The sequence below is a fragment of the Talpa occidentalis genome, unplaced genomic scaffold (assembly GCF_014898055.3).
Source record: "Talpa occidentalis isolate TD23 unplaced genomic scaffold, MPIMG_talOcc4v2.1 talOcc4.13, whole genome shotgun sequence".
Taxonomy (NCBI): Eukaryota; Metazoa; Chordata; class Mammalia; order Eulipotyphla; family Talpidae; genus Talpa; species Talpa occidentalis.
The window spans coordinates 29,191,946-29,217,515 of NW_023601322.1; the positions used below are offsets into that span (position 1 = coordinate 29,191,946).

The 25,570-nt window shown below is 37.9% G+C and overlaps 1 protein-coding gene across 1 annotated transcript in view; it reads right to left on the reverse strand.

Annotated features, from left to right (window-relative positions):
- The window catches only part of ELP2 (elongator acetyltransferase complex subunit 2), a 47,794-nt gene that overhangs the window by 9,649 nt on the left and 12,575 nt on the right, over nt 1-25,570 (reverse strand). Inside the window, exons 4-17 of the mRNA XM_037508642.1 lie at nt 22,242-22,401; nt 21,809-21,886; nt 20,416-20,480; nt 19,755-19,821; nt 19,159-19,299; nt 14,449-14,544; nt 13,068-13,168; nt 12,755-12,886; nt 11,646-11,795; nt 9,924-10,112; nt 7,810-7,879; nt 7,151-7,246; nt 6,944-7,001; nt 5,260-5,332 (exon numbers count right to left, since the gene is read on the reverse strand). Coding sequence (XP_037364539.1) covers nt 5,260-5,332; nt 6,944-7,001; nt 7,151-7,246; nt 7,810-7,879; nt 9,924-10,112; nt 11,646-11,795; nt 12,755-12,886; nt 13,068-13,168; nt 14,449-14,544; nt 19,159-19,299; nt 19,755-19,821; nt 20,416-20,480; nt 21,809-21,886; nt 22,242-22,401 — 1,476 coding nt within the window. The remainder of the gene's footprint in view (nt 1-5,259; nt 5,333-6,943; nt 7,002-7,150; nt 7,247-7,809; nt 7,880-9,923; nt 10,113-11,645; nt 11,796-12,754; nt 12,887-13,067; nt 13,169-14,448; nt 14,545-19,158; nt 19,300-19,754; nt 19,822-20,415; nt 20,481-21,808; nt 21,887-22,241; nt 22,402-25,570) is intronic.

Below are 25,570 nucleotides of genomic sequence, written 5' to 3' on the forward strand. Positions count from 1 at the left end.
TGAAACCAAGAGCTGGTTCTTTGAAAAAAATCAATAAAATAGACAAACCCCTAGCCAGGCTCACAAAGGAAAAAAGGGAGAAAGCACAAATAAACAGGATCACAAATGAAAGAGGAGAAATCACAACGGACACAGCAGAAATCAAAAGAATAATCAGTAACTACTATGAACAGTTATATGGAAACAAGTTCAACAATCTAGAGGAGATGGACAAATTCCTACAACTCTACAATCACCCAAAGCTAGATAAAGAAGAAATAGAGGGCCTCCCCCGTGGCGCAGCAGTTGAGTGCTGGGTTGTGAAGCTGCCCGCAGCCTCTGCAGTGCTGGTTCGATCCCCGGCTGCTCCCGGGCCACCGGAGGAGGGTCCCACATGGCGCGCAGACCTCTCCTGCTGCCCGCTGCTCCCCTCACCACTGCTCCCCTCAGCAGTGTACTTCGGTCCTTCTGCCTGTTCTGCTACCCGCTCAGACTCTGGTGAATTCTCTCACCCTCCTGTGCTTCTGACTGTACCCAGTGCTTGTATAAATAAATCTTTTAAAAAAAAAGAAGAAGAAGAAATAGAACACCTAAACAGACCAATTACAATTCGCGAAATTGAAATGGTAATCAAAAACCTCCCCAAAAACAAAAGCCCAGGACCTGATGGATTTACAAATGAATTCTACCAAAGATTCAGAGACAAATTAGTGCCTATCCTTCACAAACTCATCTAAAAAATTTAGAAGGAAGGGACAATACCAAACACGTTCTATGAAGCCAACATTACACTAATACCAAAACCGAATAAGGACAACACAAAAAAGGAAAACTACAGGCCAATCTCCCTAATGAACACTGATGCAAAAATCCTCAATAAAATTTTAGCTAACAGAATCCAACAATGTATCCATAAGATAATTCACCACGACCAAGTAGGATTCATTCAAGGGACACAAGGATGGTTTAACATCCGAAAATCAATCAACGTTATCCAACACATCAACAAAAAGAAATATAAAAACCATATGATAATATCAATAGATGCTGAGAAAGCTTTCGACAAAGTGCAACACCCATTCATGATAAAAGCCCTTGAAATTCTTGGGATACAAGGAACATACCTCAATATCATAAAGGCCATCTATGACAAGCCAACAGCCAGTATCATTCTCAATGGTGAAAAGCTGAAAGCAATTCCATTAAGATCTGGAACAAGACAAGGATGTCCACTCTCACCACTGCTTTCAACATAATACTGGAAGTCCTAGCCAGAGCAATAAGACAAGAGAAAGACATACAAGGAATCCAAATAGGACAAGAAGAAGTCAAACTATCACTATTTGCAGATGATATGATAATATACATAGAGAACCCTAAAAACTCCACAGAAAAACTAATTCAACTCATCAATCAATTCAGTAAAGTGGCAGGATACAAAATCAACACACGAAAGTCAGTAGCCTTCCCATACACAAACAATAAATCTGAAGAAGAAGAAATCAAAAAAAATCCCTTTTAGTATCGAAACAAAAAAAATCAAGTATTTGGGAATAAATCTAACAAAAGAGGTAAAGGACCTATACAAAGAAAAATATAAAACACTGTTAAAAGAAATAGAAGAAGACACAAAGAAATGGAAAGACATCCCCTGCTCATGGATTGGAAGAATAAACATTATTAAAATGGCCATCCTACCAAAAGCAATATACAGATTCAATGCTATTCCAATCAAAATTTCAATGTCATTCTTCAAAGAAATAGAACAATTATTGATGAAATTCATATGGAATCACAAAAAACCCTGAATAGCCAAAGCTCTCCTGAAAAAAAAAAGAAGGAAATGGAGGCATCACACGCCCAGACTTCAAACTATACTACAAAGCCATAATCATCAAAACTGCATGGTATTGGAACAAGAACAGACATACAGACCAATGGAATCGAATAGAAAATCCAGAAATAAACCCACAGATTTATGGTCAACTAATCTTTGACAAAGGAGCAAAGACTATGCAATGGAGCAAAGAAAGTTTGTTCAATAAATGGTGCTGGGAAAACAGGGTTGCTACATGCAAAAGAAGGAAGCTTGACCACTACCTCACACCATACACAAAAATCAACTCAAAATGGATTAAAGAACTAGACATAAAACCTGAAACCATAAAATACATAGAAGGAAATATAGGCGAAACACTCCAAGATATGCACATCAAAGACATCTTTACAGACACATCACCCAAAGCAGTGATAGTGAAGGCAAAGATAAACAGCTGGGACTACATCAAATTAAAGAGCTTCTGCACAGCAAGAGAGACAATAACAAAAACAAAGAGAAACCCCACCAACTGGGAGAACATTTTTGCACACAACACTAATGATAAAGGACTGATCACAAAAATCTGCAAAGAGCTGATGAGACTCAGCAACAACAAAGAAAATAATCCAGTCAAAAAATGGGCAGAAGAGCTAAAAAGAAACTTCTCTGAAGAGGAAATGCAAATGGCCAACAGACATATGAAAAAATGTTCAACATCACTTGTAATCAGGGAAATGCAAATCAAAACTACCATGAGATACCATCTTACACCAGTGAGAATGGCACATATTAAAAAAACTAGCAACAACAAGTGTTGGCGAGGTTTGGAGAAAAAGGAACTCTTCTGCACTGTTGGTGGGAGTGCAAACTGGTCCAACCACTATGGAGAGCTGTGTGGAGATTTCTGGACCTACTAAACATAGAGCTTCCATATGATCCAGCAATTCCACTCCTAGGTATTTACCCAAAGGACACAGAAACATCAATTCCAAAGAGCACCTGCACCCCTATGTTCATAGCAGCACTATTTACAATAGCTAAGCTTTGGAAACAGCCCAAATGCCCAAAAATAGATGACTGGATCAAGAAGATGTGGTACATATATACCATGGAATATTACTCAGCATTCAAAAAAGATAAACACATGCAATTTGCAGCAACATGGATGGCGCTGGAAGGGATCATGCTCAGCAAAATAAGCCAAAAAGAAAAAGAAAAATACCGGATGGTCTCACTCATAGCAGGAATCTAGAAAACTTAAATAAGGGACCAGGAAAATGAATAACTATAAGAAAGTGAAAATCAAAATCAACAAAAAACTATGAACCAGAGACACTTTTTGGGGGGTGGGGGGCGGGAGGGGAGGGATTGGGGTCAGAATGGGGGGTTTGCAATTGTATGGGGGAATATAAAAATAAAATTTATTATTTAAAAAAAAAAAAATTTGTGAGATGCCTCAGAAACAACTCTTAGGGAAATTTTTGCCCTAAAAACCTGTATTTAAAAAAAAGATTTGAAATCAATGATCTTTAACTTTATAAATTAGAAACAGAAGAGTAACTGAAACTTAAATAAGTAGAAGAAAATAAAAAAAAGGAAAAAAAAAAATGAAACAAAACCAACCAAGGAAAGCTAACAAAACCAAATGCTAGTTCTTTGGAAATATCATTAAGAAAATCATTTTCTGCGCCTCCCCAGTGGCGCAGCAGGTTGAGCGCCGCCCTGTGAAGCTGTCCGCAGCCTCTGCAGCGCGGGTTCAATTCCCAGCCGGCTAGGGAGGAACCCACATGGCACGGCAGACCTCTCCTGCCTCTCCCGCTGTTTCCCTCAGCAGTGTCTTTGGTCTGTCTGCCTGTTCTGCTCCCTGCTCTGTCTCTGGTGAAGTCTCTCACTCTCCCGCACCTCTGGCCTATACCCCAGTTCTAAATTAAATAAATCTTTAAAAAAAAAAAAAAGAACAATGGGGGCCTCCCTGGTGGCGCAGGTGTTTGAGCGCAGCGGCCTGTTCGATTCCTGCCGGCCTCGGGGCAACCCACATGACAAGCAGACCTCTCCTGTCTCGCCCGCTGCTCCCCTCAGCAGTGTATTTCGTCAGTCTGCCTATTCTGTTCCCCGCTCTGTCTCTGGGGAATCCTCTGATCCTTCCGCACATCTGGCCTGTACCCTGGTTCTTGTATAAATAAAACAAATCTTTAAAAAAAAAAAAGAACCATGATGTAAAAAATAAAAATTAATTAAAAAAAAAAAGAACTTGGTAGAGAAACCTTTTAAAAAAAAAAAGAAAGAAAGAAAAAGAAAATCATTTCCTGACCTGCTATTGTCAATAGCAGTAATTGCTAGAAAGGTGACATCACAGAAGATTCTTCAGGTATTATTAAAACGATCATATAGGAATATTATGAATGATTTTTTGCCAATAAATCTGACAACTCAGATAAAAGGGACACATGTCCTGAAAAAGATACCTAACTAAATTTGTTAAAAATGTTAGTTTAAAGGAGTACATACTTGCCACAAGCCAGACAACTTGAAAGGAAAAAATAATCAATGATACAATTGACCATGCCCTAAGCTAAAAACAAATTAAATGCTCATATAATTCTATTCCTATTACTAAGGTCCCATCCTTCCCATAAGCACTTATAACCGAAAGAAGTATTCTCAATATCAGTTCATAGAGGACATAATAAGCAAGAGGGCAGGCAGTGCACATCAACAGTTCTTAAGATGACTCTAATACATGCCAATGGCAAGAAACCACAGCAAAAGCAGGGACAAAAAAAAAAAAAAAACAACCCAGAGAGGCCATCCAAGTGAACAGTGCTCATCATCATGCAAAACAAGCAGATAACATTTAGAAAGTACAGAAAAATGTGAGAATTTCAGAACTTACAGTCCTCCATAAATATTCTCTCTCACCATAGAATATGGATACTGAGAATCCAGTTCAAGATTATTCTACCCAACAAATGTTTGAAGTCCACTCTTCTGCAGTGCCATGCACTATGCTGGCTAGCTCAGCTGCTTACTGCCCTGCCTCACTCTAGCATGGGCCAAGGAACTTAGGTCAATATAGTCAATACCGAAAGTATCCTCAAGGAATGGTGAGATGGAGTGCGCTGTGGATTTTACCCTCACTCCCCTATGTCTAAAGGTCCCCAATTACTTAAAATTTACTTAGCATATTTTTAGGTATTAGTTTAAGATACCTGGCTAGATTTTTTTTTAGTAGGGCACAAATCAGCTCAAACCAATTATTTAAGAACAAAACGTGCACCTGAAATAGATTTAAAATGCAGCTGTGAGATTTTGAAGGAACAGAAGAGAATGAGAAAGCAGTTCAGAAAAAGCAGAAACCTAAGGCCTTTCAGGTAGTGTTCTGCTTCAATCACTGTAAACTTGAAGGAACCTGATAATCAATAACCTGTGACCAAATTAAATAAAAAAGTAAAATCTCCTACCTTACAAGCTGAGGCAAGCAGAGTCTTTGAATTGTTACAGGCAACACAAAATATTTCATAACCATGTCCATATCTAAAATTGAAAGAGAAAATGCATGACTCCTTTATTAGTAAATGGACCCATTCTCGTGCTACATTTTAAATTTTATTATCAATCTTCTTTAAAGGAACACTGGATAAAAAAAAATGCCAGTTATCTAGAATAATAAATTTATCCAAAGATTAATATACAAGTTTTAACCCCTAGGCAGTTAGTACACTAAACAATAAACCATGGGGAGGTTTTGATAGGAAACAACTGAAGGAAAAAAAAACATTAGAATAACAGATCTTAAGTCTATTTAGAAAATGAAATATGGGCCTCCCCAGTAGCGCAGTGGGTTGAGCGCAGCGCTGCGAGGCTGTCCGCAACCTCTGCAGTGTGGGTTTGATTCCCGGCCAGCCAGGGAGATTCCCACATGGCGTGGCAGACCTCTCCTGTAGCATCCGCTGCTCCCCTCAGCAGTGTATTTCGGTCGTCTGCCTGTTCTGCTCCCCTCTGTCTCTGGTGAATCCTGTCACCCTCCCTCGCCTCTGGCCTGTACTCCAGCTCTTGTATAAAAATAAATCAATCTGGGCCTCCCCTGGTGGCGCAGGTGGTTGAGCACAGTGGTCTGAAGCTGTCAGCAGCCTCTGCAGTGGTGATTTGATTCCGGCCGGCAGGCGAGGGTCCCACATGGCGCGGCAGACCTCTCGTCTCGCCCGTTGTTCCCCTCATCAGTGTACTTTGTCAGTCTGCCTGTTCTGTTCCCCACTCTGTCTCTGGTGAATCCTCTCACCCTCCCACAAATGTGACCTGTACCCTGGTTCTTGTATAAATAAATAAAACTTAAAAAAATAAAATAAAATAAAAATGAATAAATCTTAAAAAAAAGAAAGAAAATGAAATATGTTGGGGCCTCCCTGGTGGTGCAAGGGGTTAAGCACAGCACTGTGAAGATATCCACAGGCTCTGCAGCACGAGTTCAATCCCCAGCCGGCCAGGGAGCTACCCACATGGCGCAGCAGACCTCTCCTCTCTTACCCACTGCTCCCCTCAGCAGTGTATTTCTGTCAGTCTGCCTGTTCTGTTCCCCCTCTGTCTCTGGTGAATTCTCTCACCCCTGCACATCTGGCCTGTGCCCAAGTTCTTATATGCATTAATAAATACATTTAAAAAAAAAAAAAGAAAATGAAATATGTTATGTCTCTCTACTTTCAAAGACCAGTAAAAATATCTTACAATACATACAACATAAAAATCTGCGTGAAGTCTGATTCTGACGCCTTATAAACAGTCACAAGATTTTGAGGGTCTCCCTGGTGGCCTAGGGGTTAAGTCTAAGCACTATCAACACTATGGCCTGAGTTTCTGATCCCTGGCCAGGGAGGTGACCCACATATGGCATAGCAGACCTCTCCTGTCTCGCCTGCTGCTCCCCTTAGCAGTGTATTTCAATAATTCTACTGTTCTGTCCCCCACCACTGTCCCCCCAACCCTCCCCACACCTCTGGCCAGTTCTTCTACACACACAAAAAAATATCTTTAGAATAAGGAAGGAAATCCAGGTAAAACAAAAAGAAAATCAAGTTGGGGGTGTGTGGGGGGGGGGGATTATAAATTAAAACAGAATTAGACCAAAGAGTCAAGTACAACTTGACTTACAGTTTTTGAACTTCAGGCCACAAAGTATTCTGCAGAAGATGATCCTCAGTGGGAGGTTCTACAATAAATTTATAGCACTGCAATTAGTATTTTTTTCTATGCAAATGAAAAAAATGAATTCTATAGCACTTATTTAGGTCAGAGGTAACAGATGTCATCCTATGTGTACTAATGATTCTATTAAAGTATCTTTTTGTCATTTCTTACCAGTAAGTATAGAGGGTTGAAAGGTCACCTGGTGATACTCGAAACCAGTGTTAGTTAACAGCTGCTCTTCCTCAGAAGGCTGAGAAGCTATATCTCCTAGGTTAAAAGAAATACACCAACATTATGATTGCAGTCACTATTTATATGTCTGCTATACAAGTCCCACTATTAAGGCCATCCATTAGAAGGTACTGGCACTTCAAAGTAGACTCTCAGTGCAGGGAAACTAGCACCATATGGGTAAGTAGCACATCCATGTAGATACCAAAGTCAAACATATTCCACTACTCTGCTAAACTTTTTAAAGCACTAGTACTTTTTGAAGCACTAGTCAACTCCACACAGACTCCTTTTTTCTTTGACCCAACATTTTCCAAAATTTGAGAACAATAGAATAGACTATTCAGGCTACCCATGTTCATTTTTGCAGTTGTAGTGCTCCAAGAGATTATTTTGTGAATACTGCACCTATATCAGGGTCTATGTGTATATACAGTACTTATCATGAAATAGGTGATGAAGAAAACAAAGATATACAATGGAATCTTTAAAAAAAAAAAAAAAAAAAAAGAGCGGTGGTTAGGTATACATTATACAAATGTGTAACTAGATTTTGTGTACCACTACAGGTACAACTATTTTGGAGGCTAAAGCCTTACCCTGAAAGACAGCTTTATTTGATAATCCCAAAGCAGGGACAGTAGCTCCTTCTGGAAGATCACCATCTTGCTGGAACAAAAAAGTATGATAGATGTACTTTAAATGCTAAAAGTTATCATTACCTCAGACAATACAAAAAATGCTCATAAATTCTGAGAAGCAGTTTAAGGTCACCCTGTGTGGATATCTACCCATACTTGCACTTCCTGAACCAACAGATGCAATACTCATCAATTACTCCTCAGCAGACAATCTCCAAATAATCCCTATCTTACCCAATACTTAAAGTCAAGTCATCCATGAGTTCGACAAACCCTAACAGCTCAATGGGTTTCAGGGTCTGAAAAGGAAGGCACTGAGTTAGCACTTAGTAAAGTGTGGGCTGTAAATGGAAGACCCAGAATGCTGCTTCCAAGAGTGTCTCAAAGGCATAAATCCCTGATGATGCTCCTGCAAGTAGTTATTTCTTATTAAAGGTATAGTCACAGTATTAGACTTAAACAGGGTTAAATAATTTATACTTTAAAACTCTGTAACAGAGTGCCATTTGAAGTACCAAAAAAACTGTGTATCTTCTGCAATTTATGTCAAATTGTCCCATACAAAACTATACACTATCAAAACTGGCAAATGTCCATATGCCAAATGTGTTTCTTACAATGTACATGTTTATACAAGAGCCTGAACTCAATACAAATAGGAGCAATGGAAATTTAAACCATCACCAAAACAGCTACTCAGAACATAAGAGACTACATCTTTTATCTCAGAAACCAAGAAAAATAAAACAGCATGAATAAGAACACTAAGAAACATTCTCACATTCCTATCCAAAACTCAGTATGGGTACAAAAGGCAGAATACAACACTGCAGTTTACAAGATTTCATCTTAGGATACAGAATTCAGTGTGTACCTAGAACTAAGCTTCTCATGGAACCCTAAAACCACATTGCAATCCCTAGAACTGAGAGGCCTTGAAACTGTCCCTCCACCCCCAGTGCTCTATGTAATAACCACAACTGAGACATACCTTTTGATCTTGTTCCCACCATCCATTATGATTAGAAACAAGCAGAGCAGAATCTTAAATCATCACATAATTAAACCTATGGCATGTGATTTTTTTTTTTTAAGTAAATCTATTTTGGAGAGTCTCTGGCTCAAGGCTCAAGTGTATCCTGCTCCCACACAGTATTTACTTCCCATTGCTTTCATTGTTTAAGAACCTCCAACAGCACCCCACAGTCTAAACTGGGTCTACAACCCAAGGTCCTCCACCATTCGACATCCCCCCCCCTCCTCATTTCCCTCTATATATGCTTCATTCTAATACCACTGGCCACCCTGCTGCTCTCTTTGTCTCCTTCCTTTTGCCAATCAAAAGCGTACTTATCCTTCTCAAGCTCAGAACCAAATTTATGATCCAACTCTCAGTATGTGCACTTCTGCTTAACACAGCTAAATTCCTACTTCTTGCCCTTCTTTCAAACTACTCAATAATTTCTATAAACTATGTATTTTTAAAAGTAGCTCAAATTTTTCAGTAGGAAAGGGAGAGAGACATAAATAAAAATCTACCCTTTCAAAACGCACATGAAGTCCCATTAAGCATTTTCTCATTACTGCAGTATAGGAATTCTCTTCCCTCTATGAAATTGACATCAGACTTAGCAATTGAACACACTCATCTAACAACTGCAGATACATAAATTCACTACTCCTTATCCCTAATCTATACCTAAGTGGTAATCTCTTTGAAAATATAAACATTATATATATTGTTTTACTGTCAATACCTAGCACAGCGAAAATAAATAGTACTTGTACCTTAACCCAACATTCCAATTCTGCCTTAAGGTGTTTGGGTTAATTTGCTACAAAATCTCTGAATTTAATGTTTAAATTACTGAATACGGGGATTGCAATTGTATGGGGAATATAAAATTTATTTTAAAAATAAATAAATAAATAAATTACTGAATGCCACATACAAATTTGTCAAACCAGTAATAAATGATTTGACTTCCTATCCAGATGCTTCATTTACAGACTTAACAGACATTTAAAATGAAGTGACAAGCTTTAATTAAAACATATAGAAGAATACTCACATTACACAGTACATGATTCAGTGACTGGCTCGTAATGGCACAAAAATTTTCCACAAAATTCCGGGGCGCAGAAAATACTCGAAGAACTTTCTCATCTGCTCCAGATACAAACTGAAACCGATTTATCATTGCCAAGCATTTCAGGTCATATCCATGAATCTGAGGCCTTGCAATTTCATGCCAAGTTACCTGGGTATTAAAATAGGATAAACTAAAATACTCATTTCAAAACCCAATTTCTTTTCAACAAGCAAAATGTTAGACACAAAATTTCTATACCATAAAAATATGACCATGGGGCAGTAATCCATATTGTATTTGTTAATAGTCAATTCTTTTTATGAGTTGTATTCTCTTGTACAGATATACCAAAACCTACTGATCCATTTCACCTGTTGATAGACATTTGGGTTGTTCCCAGTTTTTGGCTTTTCTTGAAAAGCAGTTATGAGTATTTGGGTACAAGTCTGTGTGTGGCTACCTGCTTCTACTTCTTGAGTAAATGCTACCTATGAGTAGAATGGCTGGATGATTTGGCAGATCTAACCTCACATTTTTAAGAAACTGCTGAACTACTGTCCAAAGTGGATGCACATTTTACAATCTCATCAGCAGTGTATGAGAGAGTTCCAAATGCCCATATTCTCACCAACTCTTGGTTGTCAGTCTTTTTAACTTTGATCATTCTAATAGGTGTACAATGGTATCTCATCATACCTTTCATTAACATTTATGATTAATGATGTGGATAATCTTTTCCTGTTCTTATTTTCCATCGATACATCTTTTTTGAAACACATCTATTCAAGTCCTTTGTCCATTTTTTAAAATAGAATTGTTTGTTTTCTTACTAGTCAGCTTTGAAAAATTCTTTATATATTCTGGATACAAGTCCTATATCAGATATGTGCTTGGTAAATACCATTCTCTCAGTTTGTGGCATCTCTTTTCATTTTTCTAACAGTCTTTCAAAGAGTAGCAAATGCACATTTTCCAATTTATCAATTTTTCTAATGGGTCAAGAACTACTCAGCCATATAATTACAAATTACAGAAAACCACTCCATATCACCTGCCTTGTTTTCTAGCTAACTACAGATGGTGTTCCCAATGTCCTCAACAATATTAATTTGATTTTATCACCTGCCACTAAAGTAATAAGGTTAATAGCACACTCCATTAGCTCCCATGAACTAACCCAGAGTTGGTTCCATAAATTTTTATTAGAAATTGAAGCTTATTATAATGCATATAGCAGTTCAATGGCTTACCAGTGACAAAGCTTTGCTGTGATTTTTTGAGCTCAGGGCCAAGATTGAAGAGTTTCCTGAACAAGAACTGACCTTAACCACTATTATCTAACATTGTATGACCACACAAATTAGCTTTTATTCGACAGACTTGGTAATACAGAACTTTTAAGTAAAATGAAGTAAATACATTTTGATAACAACACTTGAATTATAAAGAGTACAACTTTAAGTTATCAAGAAAATGCCAAACTGTTTCTGGAGCAGTTGTAACATTTTGCACTCCCACTTGTGATGTATGAAAGTTTTGTTTATTCTGCATCCTTGTTATTGTCACTATTTTTTACCTCAGTTATTCTAGAGGGTATGTAGTGGTATTTCCTCCTGGTTTTAATTTGCATTTCCCTAATAGCTAACAATGTCCTCATGGATGTTTTCTGAAGTAGATTAGTCAAGTAGGAAAACATCTTACCTGTGATTGGCCTTTTCTCTTCCATGGAGCAAAAAGTCGAGTTGTCTGGTCAGTACCAACAGTGATGATAAATTCTCCTTCCGGATCCCATATTAGGTCTTGGACACCATCAAAGTGTCCTGAAATGACAATCTCTGGAGTCCACTCTCTCTACAATGAAAGTGCTCATTACACATCAAAATAATCAGACTACCAATTAGGACTACCAATTAAAACAATTAATATAAAGTCTGATAATGTCCTCACAGAACTAAGACCTATTAATGCAGAAGACTAAAGCCCAAGGGGGCCTCCCTGGTGGCCTAGGGGTTAAGTCTCAGCGCTTATCACCACTATAGCCTAAGCTCCATCCCTAGCCAGGAAGCTAACCCACATATAGTGCAGAACATCTCTCCTGTCTCGCCCCACTCCCCTTAGCAGTGTCTTTCAGTAAATCCACCTGTTCTGCTCCCCACTCTGTCTCTGGTGAATTCTCTCATCCCCTTGCATCTCTGGCCTACACTTCAGTTCTTCCATGGGAAAAAAAAGAAAAAAAGACTAGAGACCATGCTTTTATAACTCAACGGTCCCTCAAAGCTAAGTCTAACAAATATGGTCAGTCTTGAAGTTAAGCTGCATTATTTTCTGGTCAAAATAAAAGGCTGTGGCAAATAAATACAATTAAGGCCCTCTGTGATATAAAAACTGATTCTAAAGTTAGCACTAACGGGAGTTTCTGAAAAGTTTGATCAAAGGGTAGGACTTTTGGACTACTCCTAGTTTTCCACTGTAGCAGTCCTAAAGGGCAGTATTTGGTGTAAAAATCAGCCTTGACTGTAACAAATGTATCATTGTGGTACAGGATGTTCACAGTGGAGGAGGTTGTGTGTATGTTGGGGGGGGGAGTCTGGAGGGGAGGCAGGATGTACCAGAACTCTGTACTTTCCGTTACCTTTCACCCAGTATTTATCTGCAGTATAATGTCTGCAAGAAGTGTTGTCATGTGAACTTAAATGCCTCTACTGTGGTTCTGCAGAGTGTTGTAAGTAGAACTACACTATTTACCTAGCTTTCACTTTGGATTCAATCCATCTGATTAGAAACTTTTTATTTGAAATTGATTTTCTTACTGAATTAACTGCATTCTGTTTCCAAAGGTGCAATGCTCCATGGAAAGCATGAGCAATGATCATGGAGCCATCTTCATTGAACTGGCAATCATAAAATCCCAGAGTATTTCCACCCACTTCACCTACTCGAACCTATACAAAAGAATAATTCTTATTAGTCCACATTTCTGAAAACAGAAACCACTGATTTCAGAGACCAAGTTTTCACTTCTTCAACAAATAAAAAATTGCAGTTCTAGTAATACAGACTTGGAATTTAATTGTTCAGATTATACAACCCAATTTTTTGTTCCTTAAATATCCTCATTTTTACCTGTTCTAGCCAAACTCCTGACTCTTCATCTGGAGCCCAGAGAATCATGGTTTTATCCATTGAAGCAGACAACAATCTCATTGGCTGCTGTTGAACACCATCTAAAGAATAAAAACTGATGCCTTAGGTGAGCAACAGCATCATGTTTGTAATTAATTAAAAACAATAACAAACAAACAAACAAACAGAGGCACTGTAAGAACATTCACTGCAGCACTGTTTATAATAGCAAAATTTTGGAAACACAAATGTCTACCATTAGAACAGATAACTAAGTTGCATACAAGACAATAGAATATTATACTGCAATACAAGTAAACCAGAGCTACATAAATCAACATGGTCACACCTAAAAAAGATAAGCTACAAAAAGGCAAGTTTTAAGAAGACACATTGACAGCAAGCTTTAATAGCTATAAAACAGCTATTTATGGCTGTTTAATAGCTATTTATGGCTACAAAACTGTGTTTATGTGTTTATGGCTACAAAAGTATAAAAACATGTATGGGAATGATATGCAGTGAATTCAGTACTGTAGTTATCTCCAAGGAAGGATGGAGGAGAAAGAGATTTGGAAGAACATATAGGGACCCTCAATATCAATATCTAATTTATTTTCTCCAAACCTACAGTAAATATGGCATAATACAGTTGATGCTGGAACAACACAGGATTAAACACCCCAGGTCTACATATATACATAATTTCTTATAAAAAGCAATGTAGACTTATAGTTAACAAGTATAGTTTCGTACCGTAATTATATTTTCTCTCCCTTATGATTTTAACATTTTCCTTTCTCTAGCTTACTTTGTTGTAAGATACAATATATAATATATATAACACACAAAATAAGGTTCAGTAGACTATTTTAGTAATTATTTAATTAGTAAAGCTTCCAGTCAACAGCAAGATATTGGTAGTTAAATTGTGTGGAAGTCAAAAGTTACATGCAGATTTTTGACTGCCTAGGGGCTAGCGCACCTCACCCCCGCATTGTTCATGGGTCAACTACCTAATAAAAGTGGAATGATGGTTACCTGAGTATGAATTATTGCTATTCCCCATTCTTGCCTTGGGGAAGGGGTTGGGAGAAGGATGTGAGACTGCATCTTGTTTTCTCTATTCTCCCAGCACCAGCCTAAGTAAGCAAAGAACTGCCATGCCATAAATGAACATTAAGGCAAAAGAGAAACTAAGTGTACTCCACTCTGGAGTACACTTTTCAATGGCTTGAGCATCCAGCGAAATACTCTGCCGACTTGAAAATGTCTTAGAGATTTCCAATCACACTCAATTCCTCCATTTCATCTGGTCAGCTTAAAATTCTGTATGTGAGATTTTTTACATAAAATAAGGATTATGTGTTTTTCTTCCTACCTTTGTAAAATGAGGGTTGCCAATGAACTGCATTTACCCAGTTTTCATGACCAGCCAGCACAGTCTCCAGAGTAACTGCAAATACTATTTTAATACCTAGAACAAAAGTATTAGAGAAATATTTCCTCAAAAGTCTTGCAAAAAAGAACATTTTAATAATTAATTCAGTTTGCAATTATGTCCCCCTCCCCCAAAATTTGAACATGATCTAGATTCAATTAAAAAACATGGATTCTAAGTTTCATTTACCTTGCCTACTATTCAAAAATTACAGGAGAAAAAAAACGCTAAAGATCTGTAATCTTTTTAAATTTTTAAAACATCCACTTTTATACTGCAATTAAAAAGTAGACAAAGAGGGCCTCCCCAGTGGCACAGCGGTTGGTCACTGGGTTGCAAAGCTGCCCACAGCCTCTGCAGCGCCGGTTCGATCCCCAGCTGTTCCCCGGCCACCGGAGGAGGGTCCCACATGGCGCGCAGACCTCTCCTGCCGCCCGCTGCTCCCCTCAGCAGTGTACTTCGGTCCTTCTGCCTGTTCTGTTCCCTGCTCTGGCGCGGTGAATTCTCTCACCCTCCCGCACTTCTGACTGTACCCAGTGCTTATATAAATAAATAAATAAATAAATAAATCTTTAAAAAAAAAAAAAAAAAAAAGTAGACAAAGACATGTCTGCCTGCCTTCTTGATATTCTTTCTCATTACCAGAGTGTAACAGCCTAAATATCATTTAAAAAAAACCCTTAAAATAAATGTAGAAATATAGGAAGTCAAATCAGTATTGTGAACTTTCAAACAAAATAATTAATGAAAACATCACTATGTCACATTTAGAAATAACTACATAGAATATGCTATTGTATTTCTTGGTTCCCCATGAATCTATGTTACCATAATCTAAACTGATAGACTTTGTAACCAAGAAAAGCACTGACAAGTATATTTCTAGGTGAAGAATACTTGTCACAGAGGAACTTTATAATTAATTTTATTTTATTTTTTTATTTATACAAGAACCGAGGTGCAGGCCCGATGCACGGGAAGGTGAGAGGATTTACCAGAGACAGAGTGGAGAACAGAACAGGCAGACTGATGAAATACACTGTTTGAGGGGAGCAGCAGGCACGAGAGGAGAGGTCTGCGGTGCCATGTGGGACCCTTGCCAGCCGGCCGGCCAGCCAGGAACAAACCGGTGCTGCTGAGGCTGCAGACAGCTTCATGGCACGGCACTCAACCGCCTGTGCCACGGAACTTTATAATTTAAATACATATCAAAAGTATTTTCTACAGGATTATGCTAAGCGAAATAAGTCAGAAGGAAAAACAGAAATATTGGATAGTTTCACTTATATGTAGAATATAGAGAAACTAAAGGTTACTAATACCAAAACCAAACAAAGACAGCACAAAAAAAGAAAATTAAAGGCCAATCTCCCTAATGAACACTGATGCAAAAATCCTCAACAAAATCCTTGCCAACAGAATCCAACAATGCACCAAAGGGATAACACACCACGATCAAGTGGGATTCATCCCAGGGGCACAAGGATGGTTCAACATATGAAAAGCAATCAGTGTAATCTAACACATCAACAAAAAGAAAAATAAAAACCATATGATCATATCAATAGATGCTGAGAAAGCATTCGACAAAGTCCAACATCCATTTATGAAGCCGGCCCTTGAAATTCTAGGGAGAGAAGGAACATACCTTAACATGACAAAAGCCATATGCGACAAGCCCACCTCCAATATTATTCTCAATGGCGAAAAGAGAATAGATGTCCTCTCTCACCACTGCTCTTCAATATAATACTGGAGGTCCTAGCCAAGGCAATAAGACAAGAGAAAGACATACAAGGAATCCAGATAGGGAAATAAGAAGTAAAACTATCACTATTTGCAGACGATATGATAATATACAGAGAACCCGAAAAACTACTCAAAATAATCAACCAGTTCAGTAAAGTAGCAGGATACAAAATCAACACATAAAAATTAGTAGGCTTCTTACACACAATCAATCAATATGAAGAAGAAATCCAGAAAACTATCCCTTTTAAATTGAAACAAAAAAAATCAAATACTTGGGAATAAACCTAACAAAAGAGGTAAAGGACTATGCAAAGAAAATTATAAAAAACTGTTAAAAGAAATAGATGACGACACAAAGAAATGGAAAGACATCCCCTGCTCATGGATTGGAAGAATTAACATTATTAAAATGTCCATCCTACCAAAAGCAATGTACAGATTCAACGCTATTCCAGTAAAAATCTCAATGACATTCTTCAAAGAAATAGAACAGACACTGATGAAATTCATATGGAACCACAAAAAACCACGAATAGCCAAAGCCCTACTGATGAAAACAAAGGAGAAAGGAGGTATCACACTTCCAAACTTCAAATTATACTACAAAGCCAAAATAATTAAAACAGTTTGGTACTGGAACAAAAACAGACACACAGACCAATGGAACCAAATAGAGAGCCCAGAAATAAAACCACACTTATGTGGACAATTGATCTTTGACAGAGGAGCAAAGAATATGCAATGGAACACGGACAGTTTGTTCAATAAATGGTGCTGGGAAAACTGGACTACCACATGCAAAGAAATGAAACTAGACCACTACCTTTCACTGTGCACAAAAATCAACTCAAAATGGATAAAAGAACTGGACATAAGACATGAAACCTTAAAATATACAGAAGAAAATATAGGTAAAACACTACAAGACATACATCGCAATAACATCTTTATAGACTCATCACCCAAAGCAAAGAAAGTCAAGGAAAAGATAAATACCCGGATTACATCAAACTAAAAAGCTTCTGCACAGCAAGAGACATTAACCAAAACAGAGACACACCCCACTGACTGGGAAAAAAATTTTTACACCCCAGTCAACTGATAAGGGACTGGTCACAAAGACATATAGAAAGAACTCACAGGACTCAACAAAAACAAAATAAACAATCCAGTCAAGAAATGGGCAGAAGAACTTAAAAGACATTTGTCCAAAGAGGAAATGCAAATGGCCAACAGGCATATGAAAAAATGTTCAGCATCCCTGATAATCAGGGAAATGCAAATTAAAACCACAATGAGATACCACCTTACACCAGTAAGAATGGCACATATCAAAAAATCAAGCAACAACAAATGTTGGCGGTGATGTAGTGAAAAAGAAACTCCCCTACACTGCTAGTGGGAGTGTAAACTGGTCCAACCACTATGGAAAGCTGTGTGGAGATTCCTCAACCTGCAAAAGATAAGCTTTCATATGATCCAGCAATTCCACTCCTAGGTATTTACCCAAAGAACATAGAAACATTAATTCAAAAGGGCACCTGCATTCCTATGTGTATAGCAGCACTATTTACAATAGCTAAGCTATAGAAACCACCCAAATACCCAAAAACAGATGACTGGATCAAGAAGATGTGGTACATATACACCATGGAATATTACTCAGCAATCAAAAAGTATAAACTCATGCAGCAACATGGATGGCGCTGGAAGGGATCATGCTCAGCAAAATAAGCCAGAAAGAGAAAGAAAAATACCGGATGGTCTTGCTCGTAGCAGGAATTTAGAAAACCAAAATAAGGGACCAGAAAAAGGCTAATTACAATAAAGTAAAAATCAAAAGCAACAAGCAACTATAAACCAGAGACACGGGGGGGGGGGGGAGGAATTGGGGTCAAAATAAGGGGGGTGGGAATTGTATGGGGACTATAACCAAGATGAAAATGCATACATTGTGCAAAAATGAAAAATGTAAAAATACATAAAATAAGATTAAAAAAAAAACAAAACACCACAAAACTTACAAGCTGGGCCTCCCCTGGTGGCACAGCGGTTGAGTGCTAGGCTGCGAAGCTGCCTGCAGCCTCTGCAGCACCGGTTCGATCCCCGGCCACCAGCAAGGGTGGTGCGCAGACCTCTCCTGCCACAACCACTGCTTCCCTCAGCAGTGTATTTCGTCAGTCTGCCTGCTCTGCTCCCCACTCTGGCTCTGGTGAATTCGCTCACCCTCCTGCACTTCTGACTGTACCTAGTGCTTGTATAAATAAATAAATAAATCTTTCAAACCAAAAGAAAAGAAAACAAACAAACTTACAAGCTGTGTAGATTTGACCCAAACAGTGTGTGTGTGTGTGGGGGGGGGGGGGGCGGGACACCACAGGTGCTATGGTTGGGGGGAAACTATGGGGAGTACACCTGAGGGGAAATATCAAATACTATCCAAAAATTAACAACGTTATGAAAAATAAATTTTAAATTTCCTTCAAATACAACATTACGATAAGAATATCTACCAGGGAGGGTTACTGTTCTGCGATGACAGTGAGAAAATCAGAATGTGTAGGGATTTTGTTTGTCTCCTATGAATGTTCTCCAACAAAGGAATGAATAATTAGTCCTTTGGATCCTTTTTTTTTTAATTTGCTCATTCATATTTTTTAGATGTTCCTATGCTAAATTTAATACTTATAAACTAATTTGAGTAATCTCATTGAACAATTAAAAATCCATCTCATCCTCACCTAAGAATTTTTAAAAAAAAGGAAAAACACAGTATTAGTTTCAGGTAGGAATCTTATACTTTGAAAAACTAACCTATATATAGCTATAGAATGAAGTAAATAAACAAGTTAGGAGACCTAAGTATTGTTACACTAAATATTTTCACTAATTACTCACTTTCATTTTCTATAATAAAAGTATTTTCCTTCAGTCTTATATTATCATCATCTTGAGTTTCTAGAGATGTCGATTTTATATACAGCTTCCATATTCGTATCAGGCAATCTTGTGAACAGCTTGCTAGGAAAAGATCTTTACCTAATTAAAAAAACAAATTTCATTATTTTTAAAAATTACACTCAAATCTGGATATGACCTTTTCCTATATAATATGCATGTTTCTAAAATTCCTGAAAAATTAAGACTTTGCTTCCTTACCCCCCATTCATTTGACCCATATTCATGTTTAATAACAATGTTAATAATTGACTACAACATGTGGCAGTAGTCTTATATACAGATTACTATGTTCTATAAAGAACTTCTCAAGAATGTTTGCCAGTGGAATAATCAGCTTGTGTACTGTTTTAAACATCAACCTGTTTCATCCTCTACTACACAATTAGTAGTAAATAAAGGGATAAGGATATCACTTTTCTAGCTGGAGAGCAAGAGAAAAAAAGAAAGAAAAAAATTTAAAAATGAGTTTGCTTTCTTGTGAGTTATACGTACTTATCCCCATGACATAAACTTCATTAAAACTTCATACTAACCAAAGGTTGCCCATTCTACACCTCTTATCCAATCTTCATGTCCACAGAGAGAAAGAACTTTCTGAAACTAAGACAATAAAAATCATCAGGTTTATGTAAGAAATTAATATACCCATGTACATCAGTAATTTCATTTGGTCTCAGTCAGTCCTTCTATCTATCTATCTTTTTTTTTTTTTTAATAGGGATACTAACTGATTAGACATAAAACAGAGCTCTCATTTGGGACTCAAAAATCTAAATCCTCTACTGCAGAGTAGGTAATATAATACCTAACAGAACTCAAATACTCTAAATGTTTTTCATTTAGGCAAATAAACACTTGCAGGTGATTATTTAAGATAGGTATGCTATACTTCATTTGAAATTTTAAGGAAAAAAACACAATGCTATATTTCATTTGAAATTTTAAGAAAGCATTTTCCTTCTCTCCTTTCAACACCTGACAACTCTGGACCTGCCCGCTAAGGCAGCAGTTATTTGGTGTACAAACAGAGAATGGAAAATCATCTAGGAGAAGACTATCACAAGATTCTCCTATTGGATTATTTCAATTTAGATTTAGAACATCCCCAAAATTCTACAATGTGAAAACTATCTGTATTAGATATGTAGTTAAACAGAACATAATTCTAGCCTCATAATAAACATCATTAATTACCTGATCATTCTGTTGAACAAATAAGTGTATTTTGCAGTCATCATCACCACATGCTAATATTGGTACTGGGGCAGAAAAAAGAGGCTTCATTGTAAGTACTGCATCATGTAATTACCACCTATGCTGGATTCTAAGTTCTAGGTAAAGAAACCTGACTCCTAGTTCCCATACCACCAAACAAACAATTCAAAGTACTCAATTAATGTCTATAGGGATACAATGAAAATGCTTAAAATGTTCTATTAAATGGTTACTTGGCAAAGAATTAGCTAGTATTACTGAACTGAGAGTCCACGCCTCCATTCTGTGTCACTGAAGATAGAGGGACAGAAAAAGAGAAACTCAAGAGGAAGCATTGTCCAGCATTCAGTCAGAACACTAACTAGAAAGGTTGTAAGCCCAACTGGATAACAAAATGGAAGAGCTATTATACGCCCAGCTTCATGGCTATTGTACAAAACTTTAAGGCTATGTTTGTTACTCTGAGGAACTTACATTTTGTTTGAGAATTCAATAGTAAAACAAAGTTGATAAAGCATTAAGAGACCAAAATAAAAGAGCATGTAATCAAAAAGCTATGAAAGGTACAACTGTAAAATTAGTGTACTTTAAATCAACTAAAAAAATTTTCAAAAAAGTCCAGTCACTTAGCCCCAGTGTGGATAGGAAGAAAATAAAGTTTCTACATTATAAAACCAGAATGCGTGCAGTTCCCCCTCCTAGGGAGTCCTCACACAAAGTAGAAGCATCACACGAAACCATGGAGTCACAGTTCCCATTGCTGAGGACAACAGAGGCTGGTAGCTTCCAAGCCCTGCTTCTCTCTACTAGGTCTCCTCCAGATAATTAAGGAAATAAAAGACTAACTGATTCACACTGTCCATCTTTTTTTTTTTTTTTTTTTGTGGGACCCTTGCCGGCGGCCAGGGAACAAACCGGCGCTGCAGAGGCTGCGGGCAGCACTCAACCACTGCGCCACCAGGTGAGGACCACACTGGCCATCATCTTTGCAGAGGATAATCAAAAATAGATATAAAAAAGTTGCACACCAAAAGGGAAACTTTTTTCAGCTGGGAATTTTAAGTGGTCTTGAGCAAACTGTCATTATGCAGGATGTGAAGGGGCTGTCATCTTGAGATAAATGCTCACACAGTCTCTCTTCAGTACTCCTGCAACTTATCCCACATCTTCATCTTCTACAGAGCTGGATAACTTGACAGTGCATTTGATAAACAGCAGTATCAATCCCAACCGCATACTAATTCACTTAAATTTAATAGTTATCCACATTTTAACTTGTTTCACAAAAATATTCAGATACAAATTAAGATCCAAAATATTTCTCAGAGGTTCTGATTATATTCTTTTAATACATATTTAGCAGGATACTCACCATTAGTATCAGACAAAAAAGATAAGCAAAGAGTCAGAGTAACTCCATCTCCAAAGTTCAAGGTCTGCAGGCATGTCACTGAGAAATAATAAAAAACACTTTGAATAACTAGCTGCGTTTTTCCATCTAGAAAGGCTAGGTATTATCATCACAGGCTTGCATGTCAGCAGAGAAGTCAGTCCTGAGCCCACCCTATGAATTGAAAGACCGATTTTTAATAGTTACACACAATAAAAGGACTTATATGATAGGTCTAGAAAGAATTTACATTAACAGTATGATAGAGAAATTTTGAAAAAGTGCAAAAGAAACATTTATAATTAAAGTTTTTTAAAAATTGTTTGAAATACTGAAAAATTTATGTATACTCTTCAAGTTGTTAATTTGACAGTTACTATTCCGTTTGTTTGGATTATAACATTTCTCAACCTACCTTCAGATCCCTCTTTAGACCAGACTCTAACAGTAGAATCCGAAGCTGCAGAAACTATCAGTGTGTGTAATGCAGTATCATTTGATGCCCTCCTCTGGTAAACAGCATGAACTGCATTAACAGGTCCTTCATGGCCATGAAGACAGACAGCTTTTATAAGCTAAATCAGAAAGGACAAAAATATAAAAAGGAATTATCACTCTAACCCTACTTAACTAAAATTCTAGAACTTAAGGTACTATACACAATGCCTGATCCACAAACAGGTCCTCTCAATTGAGGAGAACGTAAAACTTTTGAGAAGTTTGTCAAACCACATTACAACACATAAAATGTACTTACCCTCTGATAGCACAATCTCACATCAAAGGATCTATTTTGAGGAGATAACAGCACTAACCTAACACATACTAACAGACTAATGCAAAAAGTCACCACTCTCAGGCCTCCCTGGTGGCACAAGGGGTTAAGACGCAACCTGTGAAGCTGACCACAGCCACTGCAGCATGAGTTTGATCCCCAGCCAGGGAGCAACCCACATGGTGCAGCAGACCTCTCCTGATTTGCCCACTGCTCCCCTCAGCAGTGTGTTTCAGTCAATCTGCCTGTTCTGTTCCCTGCTCTGTCTCTAGTGAATCCTCTCACCCACCCACCCCCCAAACCTCTGGTCTGCATCCCAGCTTTTGTATGCATAAAAATAAATCTTAAAAAAAAAAAAAAGTCACCACTCTTTTTTTTTTTTTTAAATTTTCTAGAGGCATGTCTTATTTATTTATTTATTATTTGTTTGTTTGTTTGGTTTATACAAGCACTGGGTACAGTCAGAAGCGCGGGAGGGTGAGAGAATTCACCAGAGCCAGAGCGGGGAGCAGAGCAGGCAGAAGGACCGAAGGACACTGCTGAGGGGAGCAGCGGGCGGCAGGAGAGGTCTGCGCGCCATGTGGGACCCTCCTCCGGTGGCCGGGGAGCAGCCGGGGATCGAACCGGCTACAGAGGTTGCAGGCAGCTTCGCAACCCAGCGCTCAACCGCTGCGCCACCGGGGAGGCCCCACCACTCTCTTTTTAATAGCAAAAACTTGTAATAGGCCAAAAGTTATTATTAGAGAACTAAGTAAATTACTACAGACCTCTATTGTCATCAATAAAAAGGGTAATAAACATATGCTCACTACCATGAAAAGACTTCTATGACATTGACATTTTTGAAGATTGTAGACCAGTTTTATAGAATGCTCTCCCTTTTGGATTAGTCTGACATTTCTTTGTGAATAGATGAAAGTTTATACTTGGACATTATTACTACCTAAGTGCCTCACATGAGAAGCACAAAATGTCAGTTTGTCCCAATTTTAGTGAAGTTAACCTTCATATCGTTACAGTAAATGTAGTGTCTGATAGGGTTTTTTGCTGTGAAGTTAAAAAAATTGGGGAGGGGGTGGTGGTAATGTGTGAGATTATACGTTGGGGTTGAGTAAGTATTGCTATCAAATTTTCTGAAGTAATTTTAGCAGACATTATAATACCTGCCTGAGTCAAATATAGGTACCAAAAGGGAAAATGACAAACAGAATTGAGAAATCCCATTTATTTATTGAGTCTATATGCTAGTCATGCAAGATTCATCTGGGTGGCATTTTTGCTAATTTGAGTCTATTTTTCAGGGTTCCAAATGTGTGAGATTCCATCATTTCCTTGGAAAGGTATCGTCTATAAATTGTTAACTGATGAACTAAAGACGCCCTTTAAGTGACTCCTCAGTTGTTTCCTGATTTACTTAAACAGAACCCTGCCACTCCCAAGGTAATCATTAGTTATGTATATGGGTCTCTATACTAACTTCCTTTAATCATTAACCTTTGGCTTTCTTAAAAAACACTTTTAAAAGTAGAGTGAAATCGTTTTTTTTTTTTTTTTTTTTCAAAAAAAAAAAAAAATTGTTTTTTCCTTTTTATTGAGGGAACTTTAGTTGACAACACTGTAAAAGCTCCAGGAGTACATTTTCTCACCTCAGCAACTGCATACTTCTCACCACGTCTACCACCAGTAAACGATCTTATGTATAATTATATATACATGACTAGAGACCTGAAACAATGTTCATTAGAATGTTAACTCTGCTGAGATTTTCTGTAGCTTTTCTTCTTTATACTATTCTGTAAAATTTTTTACAGTTTCATCACCAACCCCTTCCCCCAAAATTAAATCTATTGGAACTTACTCATTTCACATCTTTTAGGAAAAGTTTTATTTCAACCACCATAGAATTTTAAAATCTCAAACAAATCTCTCAAGGTCATCAGTTTTTTTTTTTTTTTTTTTTTTTTTAATAGAGGCATGTTTTTTTTATTTATTTATTTGTTTGTTTGTTCGTTTTTTGTTTCGTTTACACATGCACTGGGTACAGTCAGAAGCACGGGAGGGTGAGAGAATTCACCAGAGCCAGAGCGGGGAGCAGAACAGGCAGAAGGAAGGTCATCAGTTTTTTAAAAACTGCTCCCTGTTCACAGACTCAAACCTCTTATTATACCTTTTATCAGAATCCAAGATGTGTTGAGCTCCTATGTTCACAGAAATGTGTATGGGGGGCCTCCCCAGTGGTACAGTGGGTTGAGCGCAGTGCTGTGAAGCTGTCCACAGCCTCTGCAGCGTGAGTTCAATCCCTGGCCAGGGAGCTAGCCACATGGCGCAGCAGATCTCTCCTGACTCGCCCGCTGCTCCCCTCAGCAGTGTACTTCAGTCAATCTGCCTGTTCTGTTCCCTACTCTGTCTCTAGTGAATCTTCTCACCCCCCACACCTCTGGCCTGTACACCCAGTTCTTGTATGCATAAATAGATAAATCCTTAAAAAAAAAAAAAGAAATGTGTATGGGAAGGAACCTTTAAAGCCTCTAAGATTATGAAAAAAGGCCCCTTCCCCTAAATCCTTATTCTCTTCATCTCTCTTACGCATTTCATCCTACTTTTCTCCCTCTCATTGTTTGGCATCACATTCTTCACTCTGGTGCCTTCTCCTAAGTTTGCTGTCTGTCATCAGACACTTGTTTAGCCTGCAGTCCTCTCTACTAACATAAGCAGCTTAGGGCAGCCCTAAGGAAAAGTCTTGCATCTCAAAGTGGCTCCAAAATGCCTATTTCCATAACTGCCCTCTCTCTCTCTAAGGGCATGTCTGGATGTCAGCAATTCAAATGACATAATTACAAATGAATCCCATGTCTTCTTCCCTACTTGCCTATTTTCCTTTCTTCCAGGGCTATCTCACCATTATTTACCTGTCATTCCCCTACCAACCAGTTCCCTACTCCTTCAATTATCTAGTCAATGAGAAAGTT